This window comes from Thamnophis sirtalis, unplaced genomic scaffold (assembly GCF_051295495.1).
Source record: "Thamnophis sirtalis isolate CommonGarterSnake01/CBP01778 unplaced genomic scaffold, rThaSir2_p1.2 scaffold_13, whole genome shotgun sequence".
Classification (NCBI taxonomy): domain Eukaryota; kingdom Metazoa; phylum Chordata; class Lepidosauria; order Squamata; family Natricidae; genus Thamnophis; species Thamnophis sirtalis.
Genome location: NW_028261393.1, coordinates 2,873,209 through 2,890,671, shown reverse-complemented (window position 1 = coordinate 2,890,671; position 17,463 = coordinate 2,873,209). Strand labels below are relative to the sequence as shown.

Genomic DNA, 17,463 nt, shown 5'->3' with positions numbered 1-17,463 from the left:
TTTGCCTGCCGAGCCCCGATAGACTGCTCCTGCCTCGGGAGGCTCCGCTGGGCGGCGGAGAGCCGGCGGTCTTTTCACCCCTCCTTATAGGGGCGGGCCGGGGGGCGGGGACGGCTCGCCGGCTGGGGCTGCTGCTGGAGCCGGGACGGCCGGCTAGTGTCTCCGCAGGAGCTCCCGGCTGCTGCCTCCACAACACCCGGCCGGCTCCCGCCGCCGCCGCCGCCGCCGCCGCCGCCCAGCAGCCCAGGGCCGCCGATCCCGCCACCCAGCCCAGCCATGGCCGAAGGAGGCGGCGAAGGAGAGGACGATGTGCAGTTTCTGAGGACGGTGAGCTGGGCTGGGGGACACCGAGGAGGAGGAGGAGGAGGAAGGGCTCGGCTGGAAGAATTGGGGGGAGTGGGCTGGAGTGGGTTGGGGGACACCGAGGAGGAGGAGGAGGAGGAGGGGGAGGAAGGGGTCGGCTGGAAGAATTGGGGGGAGTGGGCTGGAGTGGGTTGGGGGACACCGAGGAGGAGGAGGAGGAGGAGGAGGAGGAGGGGGAGGAAGGGGTCGGCTGGAAGAATTGGGGGGAGTGGGCTGGAGTGGGTTGGGGGACACCGAGGAGGAGGAGGAGGAGGAGGAGGAGGAGGAGGAGGAGGGGGAGGAAGGGGTCGGCTGGAAGAATTGGGGGGAGTGGGCTGGAGTGGGTTGGGGGACACCGAGGAGGAGGAGGAGGAGGAGGAGGAGGGGGAGGAGGAAGGGGTCGGCTGGAAGAATTGGGGGGAGTGGGCTGGAGTGGGTTGGGGGACACCGAGGAGGAGGAGGAGGAGGAGGAGGAGGGGGAGGAAGGGGTCGGCTGGAAGAATTGGGGGGAGTGGGCTGGAGTGGGTTGGGGGACACCGAGGAGGAGGAGGAGGAGGAGGAGGAGGAGGGGGAGGAAGGGGTCGGCTGGAAGAATTGGGGGGAGTGGGCTGGAGTGGGTTGGGGGACACCGAGGAGGAGGAGGAGGAGGAGGAGGGGGAGGAGGAAGGGGTCGGCTGGAAGAATTGGGGGGAGTGGGCTGGAGTGGGTTGGGGGACACCGAGGAGGAGGAGGAGGATGAGAAGGAGGAGAAAGAGGTCAGCTGGAAGGTGCTCCCAGGAATTGGGGGGGGTGTTGGGTTGGGGGGCATCGAGGGGGAAGACTGGTGGAAGGAGAAGGGGGACATACTTGAAGGAGTGTCCAGGAATTGTGGGGAGTGGGCTGAGGGGGGGACCAAGGAGGAGGAGGAAGGCTGGTGGGAGGAGGAAGGGGTCGGCTGGAAGGGGCTCCCAGAAATTGGGGAGAGCTGGGCTGGGGGCCACCAAAGCGGAGGGAGGGGGTCGACTTGAAGGAGTGTCCAGGAATTGTGGGGAGTGGGCTGGGGGGGACGAAGGAGGAGGAGGAAGAGGAGGAGGAAGGCTGGTGGGAGGAGGAAGGGGTCGGCTGGAAGGGGCTCCCAGAAATTGGGGAGAGCTGGGCTGGGGGCCACCAAGGTGAAGGAGGGGGTCAACTTGAAGGGTATCCAAGAATTGGGGGAGCGCAATGGGTGGGTGGGTGGGGAGCCAAGCCAAGGGCAATGCCAGCTCGCCCTGTCCAGAGTGCCCCCCCTCACCCAACCTGCCTCACCAGGTGAAAATCCCCCCTCTGGGCTGTGCCAAGGTGAAAAAAACGGTCTCTTAGTGCCAGACCCCCCCCAGGGGAGGATCAGAGGAAAGTGGGGTGGCGGAGGAGGAAGGGAGAGAGGAAGGGAGGGAGGGAGGGCAAGCGGACTTCAAGAAGGTCGGATGAAAGTTGGGAGTAAGAATTTCCCTGGGCGAATGTGTGAACCCGGGACAGAGACATACAGGGTCCTAGGACGGTCTGGGGAATTGGCTCGTTTGAGGCCCTTTGACTGAACGAGCACTTTGGTTTCTCTGCTGGGGGGGGGGAGAAATGGATTTGGGTTGGGGGCTTTTAATTGGAGTGATCTCACCCCCATCCCATCTTCTCCAGGGGGGGCTGGAATTAGCCTCCTGGGCCCAAAATTTGGGCAGCCAGGGTGGGAGGGGGTCACCCAGCCCCCTTGATATCTGGGGTGGGCCTGCCTAATTGGGTTGTTGATGGCCAGGCAAAGGGGTGGGGGGGAAAACTCTCCCTCATTTATCCCCCCCTGCCCGCATTCACACAACCTTGTGGCGTCCTCTTTCTCTCCTTCGCCTTTCAATGCCCGCGGCCCAACAAGGAAGGCAACTTCGCGGCTTGTTTATTTGCAAAGAAGCTTTCTCGCCAACCGCCATCCTGTTAATTCCACTTTTGCGGGAATCAGCTGGGTGGGTTTGGGATGGGTGGGCCGATGACCCAGAATTCCCGTCATCCGGAACCGCCATGGCTAGGAAAAGTCTACCTTTTCCCTTCCCTTTGGCTCTGCCGTTGAAGTTTTGGCCTCTTTTTCTTCCCCCGCTGGGACACTAAAATTAGAGTCCGTTCCTGTTCCAAGTGGATGGATCGCGGCCGACCAGGCTGGCTGAGAACAGGTGGCGTCTCAGGATTTAGTAGAGGGTGCTGGGTTCGACTCGGCTTCCTCCTCCTCCTCCTCCTCCTCCTCCTCCCCTCTGCTCCCTCCCCTGAGACGGGCGAATCTTGCTGGACCTTGGATGGCCAAGCAGGAGCCTGAAGCCCGTCGCACCCATCCCTGCTTCTCTCCAAACTTGCTTTCTCCCCATTAATGTGGGCAGCTGTTTGCTCCCCCCTCTTCCTCTGGGGTGCAAGCCTTTTCCATGGGGCAAGGACATTGTACGGGTCACTTGAGTCCCCTTCGGGGAAAAGGGCAGCATATAAATGAAATAAATCCTAATAAATAAATCCTAATCCTTGTGAGGGGAACGGCCCGTGCGAATGGGTACCAGCAGGACACGTGTTTGGTCCTGGCCTAGATGCCGTGGTAAAGCTGATGTTTTTTCCAAATCTGGCCTCAGCAGGCGGGAGGTCCATCAAGGTGATGGGCCCACCACGTCGCAAGGTTTTCTCCCCAGGAATTCAGGTTTCCCAGCGTTGCAGCCGTGGCTGCCGTCATCTCTGGAGATGCTCAAATCATCCAGGTTTGGTAAATGGCCACTGGATTAACTTGGAGGTTTTGTTTTTTCCTTGAAAATGTTTCGCTTCTCATTGAAAAACCTTCCCCAGAACTGAAGAAGCTCTTGGATGGGAAGTGAAATGTTTTCAAGGAAAAAAAACAAAAAGAAAGTCCAGTTGCCTTTTGGAAAAGGAGCTTTGGGTCAGTGCTGTTATTTAAGTCCTCCCATCTTGCTGTGGTCATCTTCCTTCTTCTCCTTCTCCTTTTCCTTTTTTCCTTCCCCTTCCTTCCTTCTCTCCCTCTCTCTCCTCCCTTTCCCTTCCCTTTCCCCTTTCCCTCCCACCCTCCCATCTTCCTTCTTTCGTTCCTTCCTTCCTTCTCTCCCTCTCTCTCTTCCCTTCCCCTTTCCCTCCCTCCCTCCATCTTCCTTCCTTCTCTCCCTCTTTCTCCTTTTCCCTTTCTCTTCCTCTTTCCCACCCTCCCATCTTCCTTCCTTCTTTCTTTCCTTCCTTCCTTCTTTCCTTCCTTCCTCCCGCCCTCCCTCCCTCCCATCTTCCTCCCTTCTCTTCCTCTCTCTCCTCCGTTCATTTTCCCTCCCTCCCTCCCATCTTCCTTCCTTCCTTCCTTCCTTCCTTCCTTCCTTCCTTCCTTCCTTCCTTCCTTCTCTCCCTTTCTCTCCTCCCTTTCCCTTTCCCTCCCCTCCCTCCATCTTCCTTCCTTCTCTCCCTCTTTCTCCTCCTTTTCCCATTCCCTCCCTCCCATCTTCCTTCCTTCCTTCCTTCCTTCCTTCCTCCCTTCCCTTTCTCTTCCTTCCTCCCGCCCTCCCTCCCTCCCATCTTCCTCCCTTCTCTTCCTCTCTCTCCTCCGTTCATTTTCCCTCCCTCCCTCCCATCTTCCTTCCTTCCTTCCTTCTCTCTTTCCTTCTCTCCCTCTCTCTCCTCCCTTTCCCTTCCCTTTCTCTTCCTTCCTTCCTCCCTCCCATCTTCCTTCTCTCCCTCTCTCTCCTCCGTTTCCTTTTCCCTTCTCTTCCTTCTCCCTCCCTTCTTCCCATCTTCCTTCCTCCCTTCCTTTCCCCACTTCTCTTTCCTTTCCCTTTCCCTTCTTCCCTCCCTCCCTCCCTCAACATTAAGCCCTTCCCCAGAGAGTTGGCTCTTTGCACATTGCATCCGAAGTATAATTTCAGCTTTGCACAATTTCTCCCTCGGGTAAGAATTCTGGATTCCTTGGTTGAAGGATCCGCCGACTTCGTTTCTTGGCTGCCCACCGAATCCTCAGGAATCCCTTCCAACACCCACGTCCGAACCCCTCCGGGCTATTCAAGTTTTCTCTCTTGCTGCTTCGAAATCTCCCCTCCGCTTCCATAGAGAGTCAGAGGGAAACATGGATGGCCTGGTGGGCAGCTTCTCCGGTTACGGACCTTTATTTATCTCGGCCGGCCGAGGGCTGCTCTCCCTCCTTCTCAGGTTTAGGCCCCCAGTTGCTGTTCTGCAATCCAAGTCAGTCTTAACGGCTGGAATCCGCCTGCGGTTTTCTTAGCAGCCTTTTTCAAGAACCGTTAGCCCAGTGTTTCTCAACCTTGGCCACTTGAAGATGTCCGGACTTCAACTCCCAGAATTCCCCAGCCAGCGAATGCTGGCTGGGGAATTCTGGGAGTTGAAGTCCGGACATCTTCAAGTGGCCAAGGTTGAGAAACACTGTTCTAACCACTTTGCCACAACAGCCTGGATTGTAAACTCCCGTGTTTTCCCCAAAATAAGACAAGGCAGGGTCTTATTTTCATTTGACCCCTGACATAAGCGCTTGGCGAATGCTGGCTGGGGAATTCTGGGAGTTGAAGTCCGGACATCTTCAAGTGGCCAAGGTTGAGAAACACTGTTCTAACCACTTTGCCACAACAGCCTGGATTGTAAACTCCCGTGTTTTCCCCAAAATAAGACAAGGCAGGGTCTTATTTTCATTTGACCCCTGACATAAGCGCTTGGCGAATGCTGGCTGGGGAATTCTGGGAGTTGAAGTCCGGACATCTTCAAATGGCCAAGGTTGAGAAACACTGTTCTAACCACTTTGCCACAACAGCCTGGATTGTAAACTCCCGTGTTTACCCCAAAATAAGACAAGGCAGGGTCTTATTTTCATTTGACCCCTGAAATAAGCGCTTGGCGAATGCTGGCTGGGGAATTCTGGGAGTTGAAGTCCGGACATCTTCAAGTGGCCAAGGTTGAGAAACACTGGCCATTGCTGGCTTCTTAGGGCTGAGAGGAAGTGCCTGGCTCGAAGACGCCCAGCTGGCTTTTATCCCGAAGGGAAGATGTCCCTCCATTTCATTGCTTTAACCACCACACCACGCTGCCTCTCTCTCTCTGGGGCTGAGCCTATGAAGCCATATCTGACGCATGGCCCTTTGTGCATGAAGGCCAGCTGATTTTTGGCCTTCCAGAAAGTGGTGAGAGGCCATTTTTCGCCCTCCCCAGGCTTCAGGAAAGCTGTGGATGGAGAACAACAGGCCCAACAGGCCTACTGGGAGTTTGGAAACGAATTTCCAGTTGGTCCGCTGGGCCTGTTTTTCGCCTCCACAGGCTCCGGAGTCTTTCCTGAAGCCTGGGGAGGGCGAAAAACTCCCCAACGGGCCTACCAGAGATCCAGAGGCTTCAGTGAGGCCTGCACACATGCGTGGGGTGTGTGTGTGTTGTGCATGCATGGGTGTGGGCACGCACACATGTGGTATTGCGCGCACGCCCTTTTGGCACCCGAGCAGAAGAAAAAAACGTTTGCCGTCAGTCTTCCAGGGCAATCGTTCTTAACTCTTGACAACTTTAGGTTTGTGGACTTCAAGTCCCAGAATTCCCTAGGCGACATGCTGGCTAAAGAATTCTGGAGTTGAAGTCCACGCATGCTGGCTTGGGGAAATGGGAGTTGAACTCCACCTTGTGCTGACTGGGGAATTCTGGGAGTCGAAGTCTAAAGCAAGCTGACTTGGGGAATTCTGGGAATTGGAGTCGCACATGCTGACTTGGGGAAACTGGGAGTTGAAGTCCACATATGCTGAGGGGGGAATTCTGGGAATTGAAGTCGTACATGCTGACTTGGGGAAACTGGGAGTTGAAGTCCGCCTATGCTGAGGGGGGAATTCTGGGAATTGAAGTCACACATGCTGACTTGGGGAAACTGGGAGTTGAAGTCCACATATGCTGAGGGGGGGATTCTGGGAATTGAAGTCGTACATGCTGACTTGGGGAAACTGGGAGTTGAAGGCCACATATGCTGAGGGGGGAATTCTGGGAATTGAAGTCGAAGCAACCTGGCTTGGAGAATTCTGGGAGTTGAAGTCAAAGCAAGCTGACTAGGGAATTCTGGGAGTTGCTCTGAGAAGATTTTGCCGAGGGCTTTGGATGGGTAATAAAAGACGGCATTTGATTGGCTTCACACAATGCACGGAATCCTAAGCTTAGGATGAGGAAACGTCGTTGCTGCATTCACAAAACGTCCTGAGCCTAAGCAGGCATGGCATGGTTTGCTTCCTATCACCTGCTTCTAACCCAGTGTTTCTCAACCTTGGCCACTTGAAGATGTCCGGACTTCAACTCCCAGAATTCCCCAGCCAGCGAATTTCTATAGGTGTGAGAGAGAGGGAGGGGGGAGGGAAAAAAGGAAGGAGGGAAGGAAGAAGGAAGGGAGGAATGAAGGAGGATGAGGCAGAGAGTGATAGAGGAAAGAAGGGAGGGAAAGAAGGGAGGGAGGAAGGAGGGAAGGAGGAAGGAAGGCGGGAGGGAGGAAGGAAGGAGGGAAAGAAGGGAGGGAGGGAAGGAGGGAGGGAAGGAAGAAAGGAGGGAGGAAGGAAGGAGGATTGGGCAGGGAGGGAGGGAGGAAAGAAGAAGGGAGAGAAGGAAGGGAGGAAGGAGGGAGGGAGGGAGGGAAGGAGGAAGGAAGGAAGAAAGGAGGGAGGGGAGGGAGGGAGGATGGAGAGTGGCTGGGGAATTCTGGGAGTTGAAGTCCGCCAGGCTTAAAGTTGCCAAGGTAGGAGACACCCTGATATCTGCTACCGAGGCCTGTAAACCATCATCCATGGTTTACATTATATCTTTTGCACAGCTGTTTTTTTAATTCCATGCTTATTTGGGGGGGGGGGACACAGGTCTCCCCTGTTCACCTTGGGTGCGAGTGCGCCCTCGGCTCTGTTTTGCCCCAAAGTCACTCTTGAGCGGTCTGGGGAGGTATGTGCGTGTGTGTGTGAGTGTGTTTGTATGTCAGCAAGTTCCCCGGGCTCTGAGCTATGTGCTTACCCAGAGTTGCAGCAATGCCTCGGAACAGGTGCAGAGTCCCAAAATACCCATTCCCCCACCCCAGGCCCATGGGAACGGGGAACGAAGGCGGGCGAAACATGGGGGCTGGGAAGAGGGGCTTCCAACAGAAGAAAATTGGATCTTTCTGTTCCGCAAATTTTTTTTCTCCCATCTTTTTTTTTTCCTGGCTGGAAAAAAAATAAAATCCCAGCCATCCTCAAAAAGGGCTTTTCCTCCTCCAAAGGACTCGATTTTTAAATTTTGTCTCTCGTGAGTTGCTTTGAAGTTAAGATTTGGGGAGTTTGAAGGGTGTCCAGAATGGGTGAGTTGGGTGGAGAACTCTAGTTTCCCCAACTTCGGAGACTTTGAAGGCCTCGCGACTTCAATTTCCAGAATTCCCCAGCCTGGCTGAGTTTGGCTGAGCCCCTTGGAGCCCCTTCCCCATCTCTGCGGAAGGGGGGGGCATTAACAGACCCTAAACTCATCCGTCCGTCTTTCTGCAGAAGCCGCAGCTGATGGGACACATTCCTAGGGCCAAAATAGTCCGCCAAGGAACCTGATCTCCAGGGGCTGAAGCCAGGGTGGGCGACGAGCCGGCTGGGTTGAAGATCAGCCAGATGGAATAAGAGGGGCGGAGGGGTGGGGGAGGCTGGGGGACAGATGGTTTATCAGGGCATTTTTTTAAAAAAATATACTTTTTTAAAAGAATGATAGGTACAGTATAGGTGGTACCTTGCTCACTTGTAGTAACCGTGAGAGGGATCTTGGAGTCCTAGTGGACAACCACTTAAATAGGAGCCAGCCGTGGGCAGCAGCTGCCAAAAAAGCCAACACAGTTCTAGGCTGCATCAACAGCGGGATAGAATCAAGATCACGTGAAGAGTTAATACCACTTTATAAGGCCTTGGGAAGGCCACACTTGGACTCCTGCATTCAGTTTTGGTCACCACGATGTAGAAGAGATGTGGAGACTCTGGAAAGAGTGCAGAGAAGAGCAACAAAGATGATTAGGGGACTGGAGACTAAAACATATGAAAAACAGTTGCAGGAACTGGGTATATCTAGTTTGATGAGAAGAAGGACCAGGGGAGACAGGATAGTAGTCTTCCAATATCTCAGGGGTTGCCCCAAAGAAGAGGGAGTCAAGCTATTCTCCAAGGCACCTGAGGGCAGAACAAGAAGCAATGGGTGGAAACTAATCAAGGAGAGAAGCAACTTAGAACTGAGGAGGAATTTCCTGACAGTTAGAACAATCAATCAGTGGAACAGAATTTGCCTCCAGAAGTTGTGAATGCCCCAACACTGGAAGTCTTTAAGAAGATGTTGGATAGCCATTTGTCTGAAACAGTATAGGGTTTCCTGCCTAGGCAGGGGTTGGACTAGAAGACCTCCAAGGTCCCTTCCAACTCTGCTATTGTATTTGTATTTCCAAAAGTGAAAAGGTGACAGTGACAAAAGGACAGGAAGTCCTTCGCTTACGACCGCAATGTTTGTTCTTAAGACAAAAGGACAGGAAGTCCTTCGCTTACGACCGCAATGTTTGTTCTTAAGCGAGACAGTTCGTGCCACGGCGGTTTGAGTGAATCTCTGCCATTGTTATGTTGGTCCCCGGGTTGTAAAATGAATCTGGCTTCCCCAGTTCTGACTTTGCCCGTCAGAAGTTCCCGAAAGGGACATTGCGACAGTCATAAATACGAGCCCGTGGCCAGCTTTCAAATTTTGACTGCGGGGAGGACGCAACAGTCCTAAGTATGAAAAACGGTTGGAGGTCACTTTTTCCCCCAGTGCTGTCGTAACTTTGAACGGTCAGTGAATGAATGGTTGCAAGGCGAGGACTATCCTGATTTCCCATCCTTGTTCTCGGCCCGCGTCGAGAGTGGTGCGGTGGCCTAGAGATGGAGCTCCCGCCTCACAATCGGGAGGCTGTGAGTTCGTTTCTAGGTACAGATATTTCTCTCTCTGAGTTCTCACAGTGAGAATATATCTGCCGAACAAAACTCCAGGCTGGTGACAGGAAAGGCATCTGGCCATTAAATCACTCTGCTAGTTCTTATCCGTCGCCTACATTCCACCTCGCAAGGCATTATGGGATCATTCAAAGATGATGGTGGTGATTCTCAGCCTGCGTCGCCTACACCAGCGGGGTGGAGGAGCATCTGTCAGCGGGACGCTGATGTCGTCGTCCTGGCTCCTTCCTGAGTCACCTTCCCCATCGTGGCTGTGTTCCAAGGTCTCCATCCTTGGTTGCGCATCTCAGCTCTTTGGCTGGTGCGCATGGTGCGCACGTGTCCCCCCCTCTGCCTTTAATTCCCCGCACTGTTGCTGCAGATTTTCTTCACGGTGCCCTTGATGGATGAAGGATGCCAGATCTGGCAGCTGGGGTGATGGGAAGTTGTCCTGCCTCTGAAAGTCCAGTTGTACATCAGCAAAAAAAAAATATTGGATAAGTATAAAAAACTGCCTGGGAGAGATAACCACACAATCAATATAACTAAAACCAGAACTATTTCCATTAGGGATAATGACAGGGAATTATGGGGGGGGGGATTCAATACTTAATAATACTACACGTAATAACTGCAGCAGGAATCATATACGCACCAAATTGGAAAAACAAAAATATACCAACCGAAGAAAATGTGATATAAAAAATTTAGAAAGTGCTGAAGTGGACAGACTTACAAAAGAAATAAAAGACAAAGGAGAATCTGAGTATTACTTAGTATGGCATTTATGGCACGAATGGCTAGAGGAAAGAGGCAAAGAATAAGAAAGCATTAAAGGGAAAACGATTAAGAAAGTAGAAAACAATAAAAAAACCTGCACAATTAATAAGAGGGAGGGGGAACGTAAGATATATTGTATATGAAATAGTACGGAATAATAGTTATGAGGAATATATGCACATAGATATAAGATGTGTAGAAATAAGTACATTGATAGAGTAATATGCATAGAAGAAATGTAAGTATAAATTATATTAGTAGATGAAAAATGTGTAAGATAGATAGATAGATAAGATGATAGATAGAAAAAAAGAAAGAAAGATAGATAGATGATAGATAGATAGATAGATGATAGATAGATAGATAGAAAAAAAGAAAGATAGATAGATGATAGATAGATGATAGATAGATAGATAGATAGATAGATAGATAGATAGATAGATAGATAAATAGCAGTAGACTTATATACCGTTTCATAGGCCTTTCAGGCCTCTCTAAGCGGTTTACAGAGAGTCAGCATATTGCCCCCAACAATCTGGGTCCTCATTTTACCCACCTCGGAAGGATGGAAGGATGAGTCAACCCTGAGCCGGTGAGATTTGAACCGCTGACCTGCTGATCTAGCAGTAGCCTGCAGTGCTGCATTTAACCACTGCACCACCTTGGCTCAGATAGATGATAGATAGATAGATGATAGATAGATAGAAAAAAGAAAGAAGAAAGAAAGAACGAGATAGATGATAGATAGATAAATATATAGATAGATATATAGATAGATGATAGATAGATAGATAGATAGATGATAGATAGATGGATAGATGATAGATAGATAGAAAAAAGAAAGAAAGAATGAGATAGATAGATAGATAGATAGATAGATAGATAGATAGATAGATAGATAGATAGATAGATAGATGTATACATGTACGGATAAAAAGAGTATAATAGGGGCTTACCGATGTGGAAATGTTGCAAAGATGATATCAAAATTAGTTGTAGTACTCCAGGTGTGGTCTTACTAGGGTTTTAAGTTGACCACATGCAGGGGGTGTGGGAGGGAGGAGGGAGTGTTTCCTCAACCTTCGAAATTTAAGATGAGTGGACTGCAATTCCAAGGATTTCCCAGCCAGCATGATGGCCAAGTTTGAAAAAAATATTTTGGAAGAGTAGCCGTTTCATATTCCTATTGGAATTCCAATAGGAAGGACCTCAAATATGTATAATTCTTTACAATTTCCCCCCCCTCCCTTAGGATGATGAGGTCGTTCTGCAGTGTTCAGCTGTGGTCTTCAATGAACAGCTCAAGTTATGCCTGGCTACCGAAGGCTTTGGAAACCGGCTCTGTTTTCTGGAACCTACCTCTAATGCTCAGGTGCGTACCGAGGGAAGGTGATACAGGTGCCAGGCTGGAAAGGTGCATGAACAACAGCTTAGCCGGCCCTCCCTGCTTTCATACTGGGAATTAGGGAGTGACGTCTATTGGTCTGGAGAAGTTGTCTTTCTTTGAGTTTGTCGATCAGGATGGTTCGGCAGTTCGGCGGTTCGAATCCCTAGCGCCGCGTGACGGAGCGAGCTCCCGTGACTTGTCCCAGCTTCTGCCAACCTAGCAGTTCGAAAACATGTAAATAATGGAAGTAGACAAAATAGGAACCACCTTTGGTGGGAAGGTAACATCGTTCCGTGCGCCTTTGAGGGTTTAGTCATGCCGGCCACTTGACCACGGAGGCGTCTTCGGACAGCGCTGACTCTTTGGCTTTGCAACGTGGAGATGAGCAGCGCCCCCTAGAGTCGGGGACGACTAGCACATAAGTGCGATGGGAACCTTTACCTTTATATCATTTATTTCTTTATTAGATGTTTATCCTGCCTTTATGAATTATAAGTATGGTGAACCTATTCATCATACTCCTTCCTACTCCTGAGTTTCCCCCACAACAACCTTGGGAGGTAGGCTGAAAAGGAGGGATCAGCTCAAAGACACTTTTATGCCTATGGAAGGACTAGAACTCACCGTCTCCCTGTGATTGGCCCAAAGTCACGTAACTAGCTTTCATTTCTAGGGCAGGGCTAGAACTCCCAGTCTCCCGGTGATTGGCCCATCGTCACCCAGCGAGCTTTCCATTCATAAGGCGGGACTAGAATTCATCCTCTATTGCTGATTGGCCCAAAGTGGACCCAGTGGGCTGTCCTGCCTAAGGCAAGACTAGAACTCGCCATCCCCTGGGGATTGGCCTACAGTCACCCAACTGCTTTCGTTGGCTACAATGGAACTAGAACTCACCATCTCCTGCTGATTGGCCTAAAGCAGTGTTTCTCAACCTTGGCAACTTGAAGATGTCCGGACTTCAACTCCCAGAATTCCCCAGCCAGCATTCGCTGGCTGGGGAATTCTGGGAGTTGAAGTCCGGACATCTTCAAGTTGCCAAGGTTGAGAAACACTGTTCTAACCACTTTGCCACAACAGCCTGGATTTTCTTAAGGCAGCGGGAGTTGTAAAGCTCTTCCAAAGAGGGGAGTGGGCAACCCAGGATCCTCTAGGCCAGTGTTTCTCAACCTTGGCAACTTGAAGATGTCCGGACTTCAACTCCCAGAATTCCCCAGCCAGCGAATGCTGGCTGGGGAATTCTGGGAGTTGAAGTCCGGACATCTTCAAGTTGCCAAGGTTGAGAAACACTGTGTTAGAAGAAGGATTCGAACTCCGGGGTCTCTTGCTCTCTAACCTGGGACCTTGACCAAACTAGGCCGAACGGGAATCGTGCCTTGGACGTTTGATGAGCTTGCAAAAGTTCTATTGTATACTTTTTCGTCGCTACTCGGGTGGTTGTGGGGGCAGATGGGTTGTCAAACTCCAGTCAACAGAAACTTACATCTACTTTTCTCTCCCCACGTAGAAAGTCCCTCCGGATCTGGCAATATGTTGCTTCAGTCTGGAGCAATCCTTGTCCGTACGAGCCCTGCAGGAAATGCTGGCCAATACTGTGGAAGCCGGCGTCGAGGTAAGAAGGGGAAAACGTTTCCTTCCTTTGCGGGCAGCGAGTTAGAAAGGCAGCTCTTGGCGTGGCCTCCTTGAGTTAAGACAGGGATGAGAATGTGTCTGCGGGTGTGTGTGTGTGTGAGAGAGAGAAAGCTACAAGAGAGATGTTGAGCCTCTCTTTCATGCGTCTGGCACTATTGTTCTGACCGAGGTTTCCCAAGAGCATGAAGCAAACTCCTGGTCCTGACAAAAACCCCTTTTATTGATTTGCTGTGAATTCTGATCATTCATATCCAGCAAAGTCTTTCAAGGGGGGATTTACAGTCACAGACCTTATCTGTCTTGGGAAGATTTACAGTCACAGACCTTATCTGTCTTGGGAGGATTTACAGTCACAGACCTTATCTGTCTTGGGAGGATTTACAGTCACAGACCTTATCTGTCTTGGGAGGATTTACAGTCACAGACCTTATCTGTCTTGGGAGGATTTACAGTCACAGACCTTATCTGGCTTGGGAGGATTTACAGTCACAGACTTTATCTGGCTTGGGAGGATTTACAGTCACAGACCTTATCTGGCTTGGAGAACTGCCAGGCTGATATCTGCAAAAGTTGGCCAGGAGTCCCGGAGAGTCCCGAACCAATTAAGCAAACTAATAGTCTCCTGCAAACTCCACTCCCCTGTCGCTCCTCTTTTATTTCCTCTGGGAGGGGCCATTCATCGTCCACCTGTGGCCTTCCTCCCAAGTCGACCCCTGTTCTTTAGCTGCTCCCTTCTCCTGGCAGCTTCGTGCACATTCTCAAATTTAATTGCACCTAGCTACTTGTGGGAAACTAGCATTCGGCCGTAGTGGGGAAGCAACGTTACTAATTTCTTAACGGTGCTAAGCCACGGGAAGCTACCTGACCAGCAGCAATCCCACAGCTGTATTGAAAGAAGAGGCACCTCGCGGGTTTGATTTTTTTTACTTCTCAAACAGCTGGTGGAACGCAAAAACATTTCCCCTCTAAAACTCCCAATGGGTGAAAACCCAAGATATGATCGTGGGTATCCCTTCCTGGTTTGATCCCATGGTCCTCACTGGAGGCGGAGCGTGTCCTGGGTATTTGAAGCGGATGGGCGTCTGGAATGGTGAATGAATGGAAGGTGTGTGGGTGTGTGTGGGGGATCCTTTTAAGGGGTGAAGGGAGGCGTCCAGCGAGCCTCAGGTACCCCGCGATGCCGTTGGTCTGAGTAATCATCAATGGTTCACTTTCTTTCCCTCTTCTTTTCTTTGGCTTCTCAAATCTGCCGACTGACCCTATAGGGTGTTGACTTGGACAAGTGGGTAGGTGCTATCTTCAGCCGCTGCCGTGATCCCTCCTCCTCCTCCTCTTCATGCCCTTCCTTCTAAACCGTTTCCCCCTCTTCTCCCTGTCCCGTTTTTGGTGTGTGCCGCCCACTTCCTGTTTTCCTCCTCGGGGTTCCCACCTCTCCAGAAGCAGCCCGTAATAGACAAGCGACAGATTTCAAGAAGACAGTGGATTTGCCGTAGGGTGGTGAGGACGTTAAACCTAGAACCGCGATGGCGAACCTGTGACGCGCGTGCCCAAAGCGTCACGTGAAGCCATGTCGCCCGGCACACGCGACCTTGCCTGTTTGCCTTCTGGGTTTCTGGCATGCGTGTGCGTGCGGCGATCGGCCGTCCTTCGCACGCGTGCCAAAAAAAAGGACGTGCGCATGAGCACCAGCCAGCTAAGAGCCGAGGTGGCGCAGTGGTTAGAGTGCAGTACTGCAGGCCACTTCAGCTGACTGCTATCTGCAGTTCGGCGGTTCAAATCTCACCGGCTCAAGGTTGACTCAGCCTTCCATCCTTCCGAGGTGGGTGAAATGAGGACCCAGACTGTGGGGGCAATATGCTGACTCTGTAAACCGCTTAGAGAGGGCTGAAAGCCCTATGAAGCGGTATATAAGTCTAACTGCTATTGCTATTGCTCATGTGTGCCAGAACCCAGAAGTTTGGCTTTTCCAGAGTGCGATCCCTTCGCACAGACAGCAGCATTCTGCCACAAAGAAGAGGCAGTCAAGCTATTCTCCAAGGCACCTGAAGGCAGGACAAGAAGCAATGGGTGGAAACTAATCAAGGAGAGAAGCAACTTAGAACTAAGGAGGAATTTTCTGACCGTTAGAACAATTAATCAGTGGAACAGAAGTTGCCTCCAGAGATTGTGAATGCTCCAACACTGGAAGTCTTTAAGAAGATGTTGGATAGCCATTTGTCTGGAACAGTATAGGGTTTCCTCCCTAGGCAGGGGGTTGGACTTGAAGACCTCCAAGGTCCCTTCCAACTCTGTTATTCTATTCTATTTTATACTATGGAAGGAAGGAAGGAAGGAAGGAAGGAAGGAAGGAAGGAAGGAAGGAAGGAAGGAAGGAAGGAAGGAGCAAGGGAGGGAGGGATTCTCCAAGGCATCTGAGGGCAGAAGAAGAAGCAATGGGTGGAAACTAATCAAGGAGAGAAGAAACTTAGAACCGAGGAGAAATTTCCTGACAGTGGGAACAATTAACCAGTGGAACAGAAGTTGCCTCCAGAAGTTGTGAATGCCCCAACACTGGAAGTCTTTAAGAAGATGTTGGATAGCCATTTGTCTGGAACAGTATAGGGTTTCCTCCCTAGGCAGGGGGTTGGACTTGAAGACCTCCAAGGTCCCTTCCAACTCTGTTATTCTATTCTATTTTATACTATGGAAGGAAGGAAGGAAGGAAGGAAGGAAGGAAGGAAGGAAGGAAGGAAGGAAGGAAGGAGCAAGGGAGGGAGGGATTCTCCAAGGCATCTGAGGGCAGAAGAAGAAGCAATGGGTGGAAACTAATCAAGGAGAGAAGAAACTTAGAACCGAGGAGAAATTTCCTGACAGTGGGAACAATTAACCAGTGGAACAGAAGTTGCCTCCAGAAGTTGTGAATGCCCCAACACTGGAAGTCTTTAAGAAGATGTTGGATAGCCATTTGTCTGGAACGGTCTAGGGTTTCCTGCCTAGGCAGGGGGTTGGACTAGAAGACCTCCAAGGTCCCTTCCAACTCTGCTATTCTGTTCTATTCTACCTCCCAGAACTGAGTCAGCATTCTCACAAAGGGGGGGTGGGATGTGGAGCGGGCCTTGTTCTGTTTTGTGTTTTTATCATGTCCCCCCTTCCCACCAACGGTCCCAGTTTGGCCACAGGCGGGTTCTCCATCATGAAGAAAAGCTTAGGAGCAGCTGAGGAAACTTATGGAAATGTAGAGCAGTAGGACAGTTTTTGAAGTTGACTTGCCCGCCCCACAGTACTTCGCAGTGGGGTCTTCCTTGTTGAAAACCAGGTGGGATCCCCCTCGTCCCCTCCCTCCAATAATCTTTCTCTCCCTCTCTCGCACTTCTTCCTTCCTTCCTTCCTTCCTTCCTTCCTTCCTTCCTTCCTTCCTTCCTTCCTTCCTTCCTTCCACGTTTTCAACCCATCTTCCTTCCGATTGATGGTTGTGGTTTCCCAGATTGGTCCCTGTGTCCCCGTCTCCCTTCATTGCATGGTTCCCCTCAGTGAAGCCCACTTTCCTTCTGGAAACTCTTTCACAGGTTGAATGAAGCGGGACGAAAGAAACATGGCGGTTTGCATTTGACAACACGGAGGGTTGGGAGGGAACAATTCTCTATCCTGGAACGGAACGTGGTCTGCCACAACTTACCGTATTTTTCGGAGCCTAAGACGCACCAAGATTTTGAAGAGGCGACTAAGAAAAAAAAAGTTTTTGCACTCTGCAGATCTCCCCAAAACAGCCCGTTTTTTTCGCGAAAACAGGCCCATTTTTATTTTTTTAAAAAGGGCATGATTAGCCTTTAGGAGGCTTGTAAAGTGCTCCTGGGGGCTGGAGGGGGGCAAATTGAGCAAAAAATGGTCCATTGTTCACTCATTTCTGCCCTCCCCAGCCCCCAAGAGCACCCTGGAAGCCTCCTAAAGGCTCTGCATGGCCATTTTGGTGAAAAGGGTGGGGTTTTGGGAGGCCAAAAATGCTGCATTCAGTGTATAAGACTCACCCAGATTTTCAGTCTCTTTTTTGAGGGGAAAAAGGTGCGTCTTATACTCCAAAAAAATACACTACTCACCAAAATCATGAACCCAGAAGCAACGTGATGGGGTTCCAGAAAGGTTCGTCACAGCCTTTCTAAGGGGAATGATCTTGGCTCTCATCATGTCCCTCGACCCCCGTTTTAAGTTTTGGGGACGATCGTCCGTGAAATCCCAGTTGACAAGCAACTCATGTTGAACCTGCCAAAGGGGAATGAATGTCTCTTTTCTTGCTGTTTTTATTGGGATAAAATGGGGGGGGACACCCCAGAGGGAGCTGTTAGAACAGTGTTTCTCAACCTTGGCAACTTGAAGATGTCTGGACTTCTGGGAGTTGAAGTCCAGGCATCTTCC

The 17,463-nt window shown here is 51.0% G+C and overlaps 1 protein-coding gene across 1 annotated transcript in view; it reads left to right on the top strand.

Moving 5' to 3' along the window:
- The first annotated feature begins 276 nt into the window (after nucleotides 1-276).
- RYR1 (ryanodine receptor 1) overlaps nucleotides 277-17,463 on the top strand; it is a 159,537-nt gene continuing 142,350 nt past the window's right edge. Inside the window, 4 exon segments of the mRNA XM_087727948.1 lie at nucleotides 277-327; nucleotides 11,311-11,430; nucleotides 12,950-13,054; nucleotides 14,340-14,360. Of these exon segments, the coding sequence (XP_087584074.1) occupies nucleotides 277-327; nucleotides 11,311-11,430; nucleotides 12,950-13,054; nucleotides 14,340-14,360 (297 nt within the window).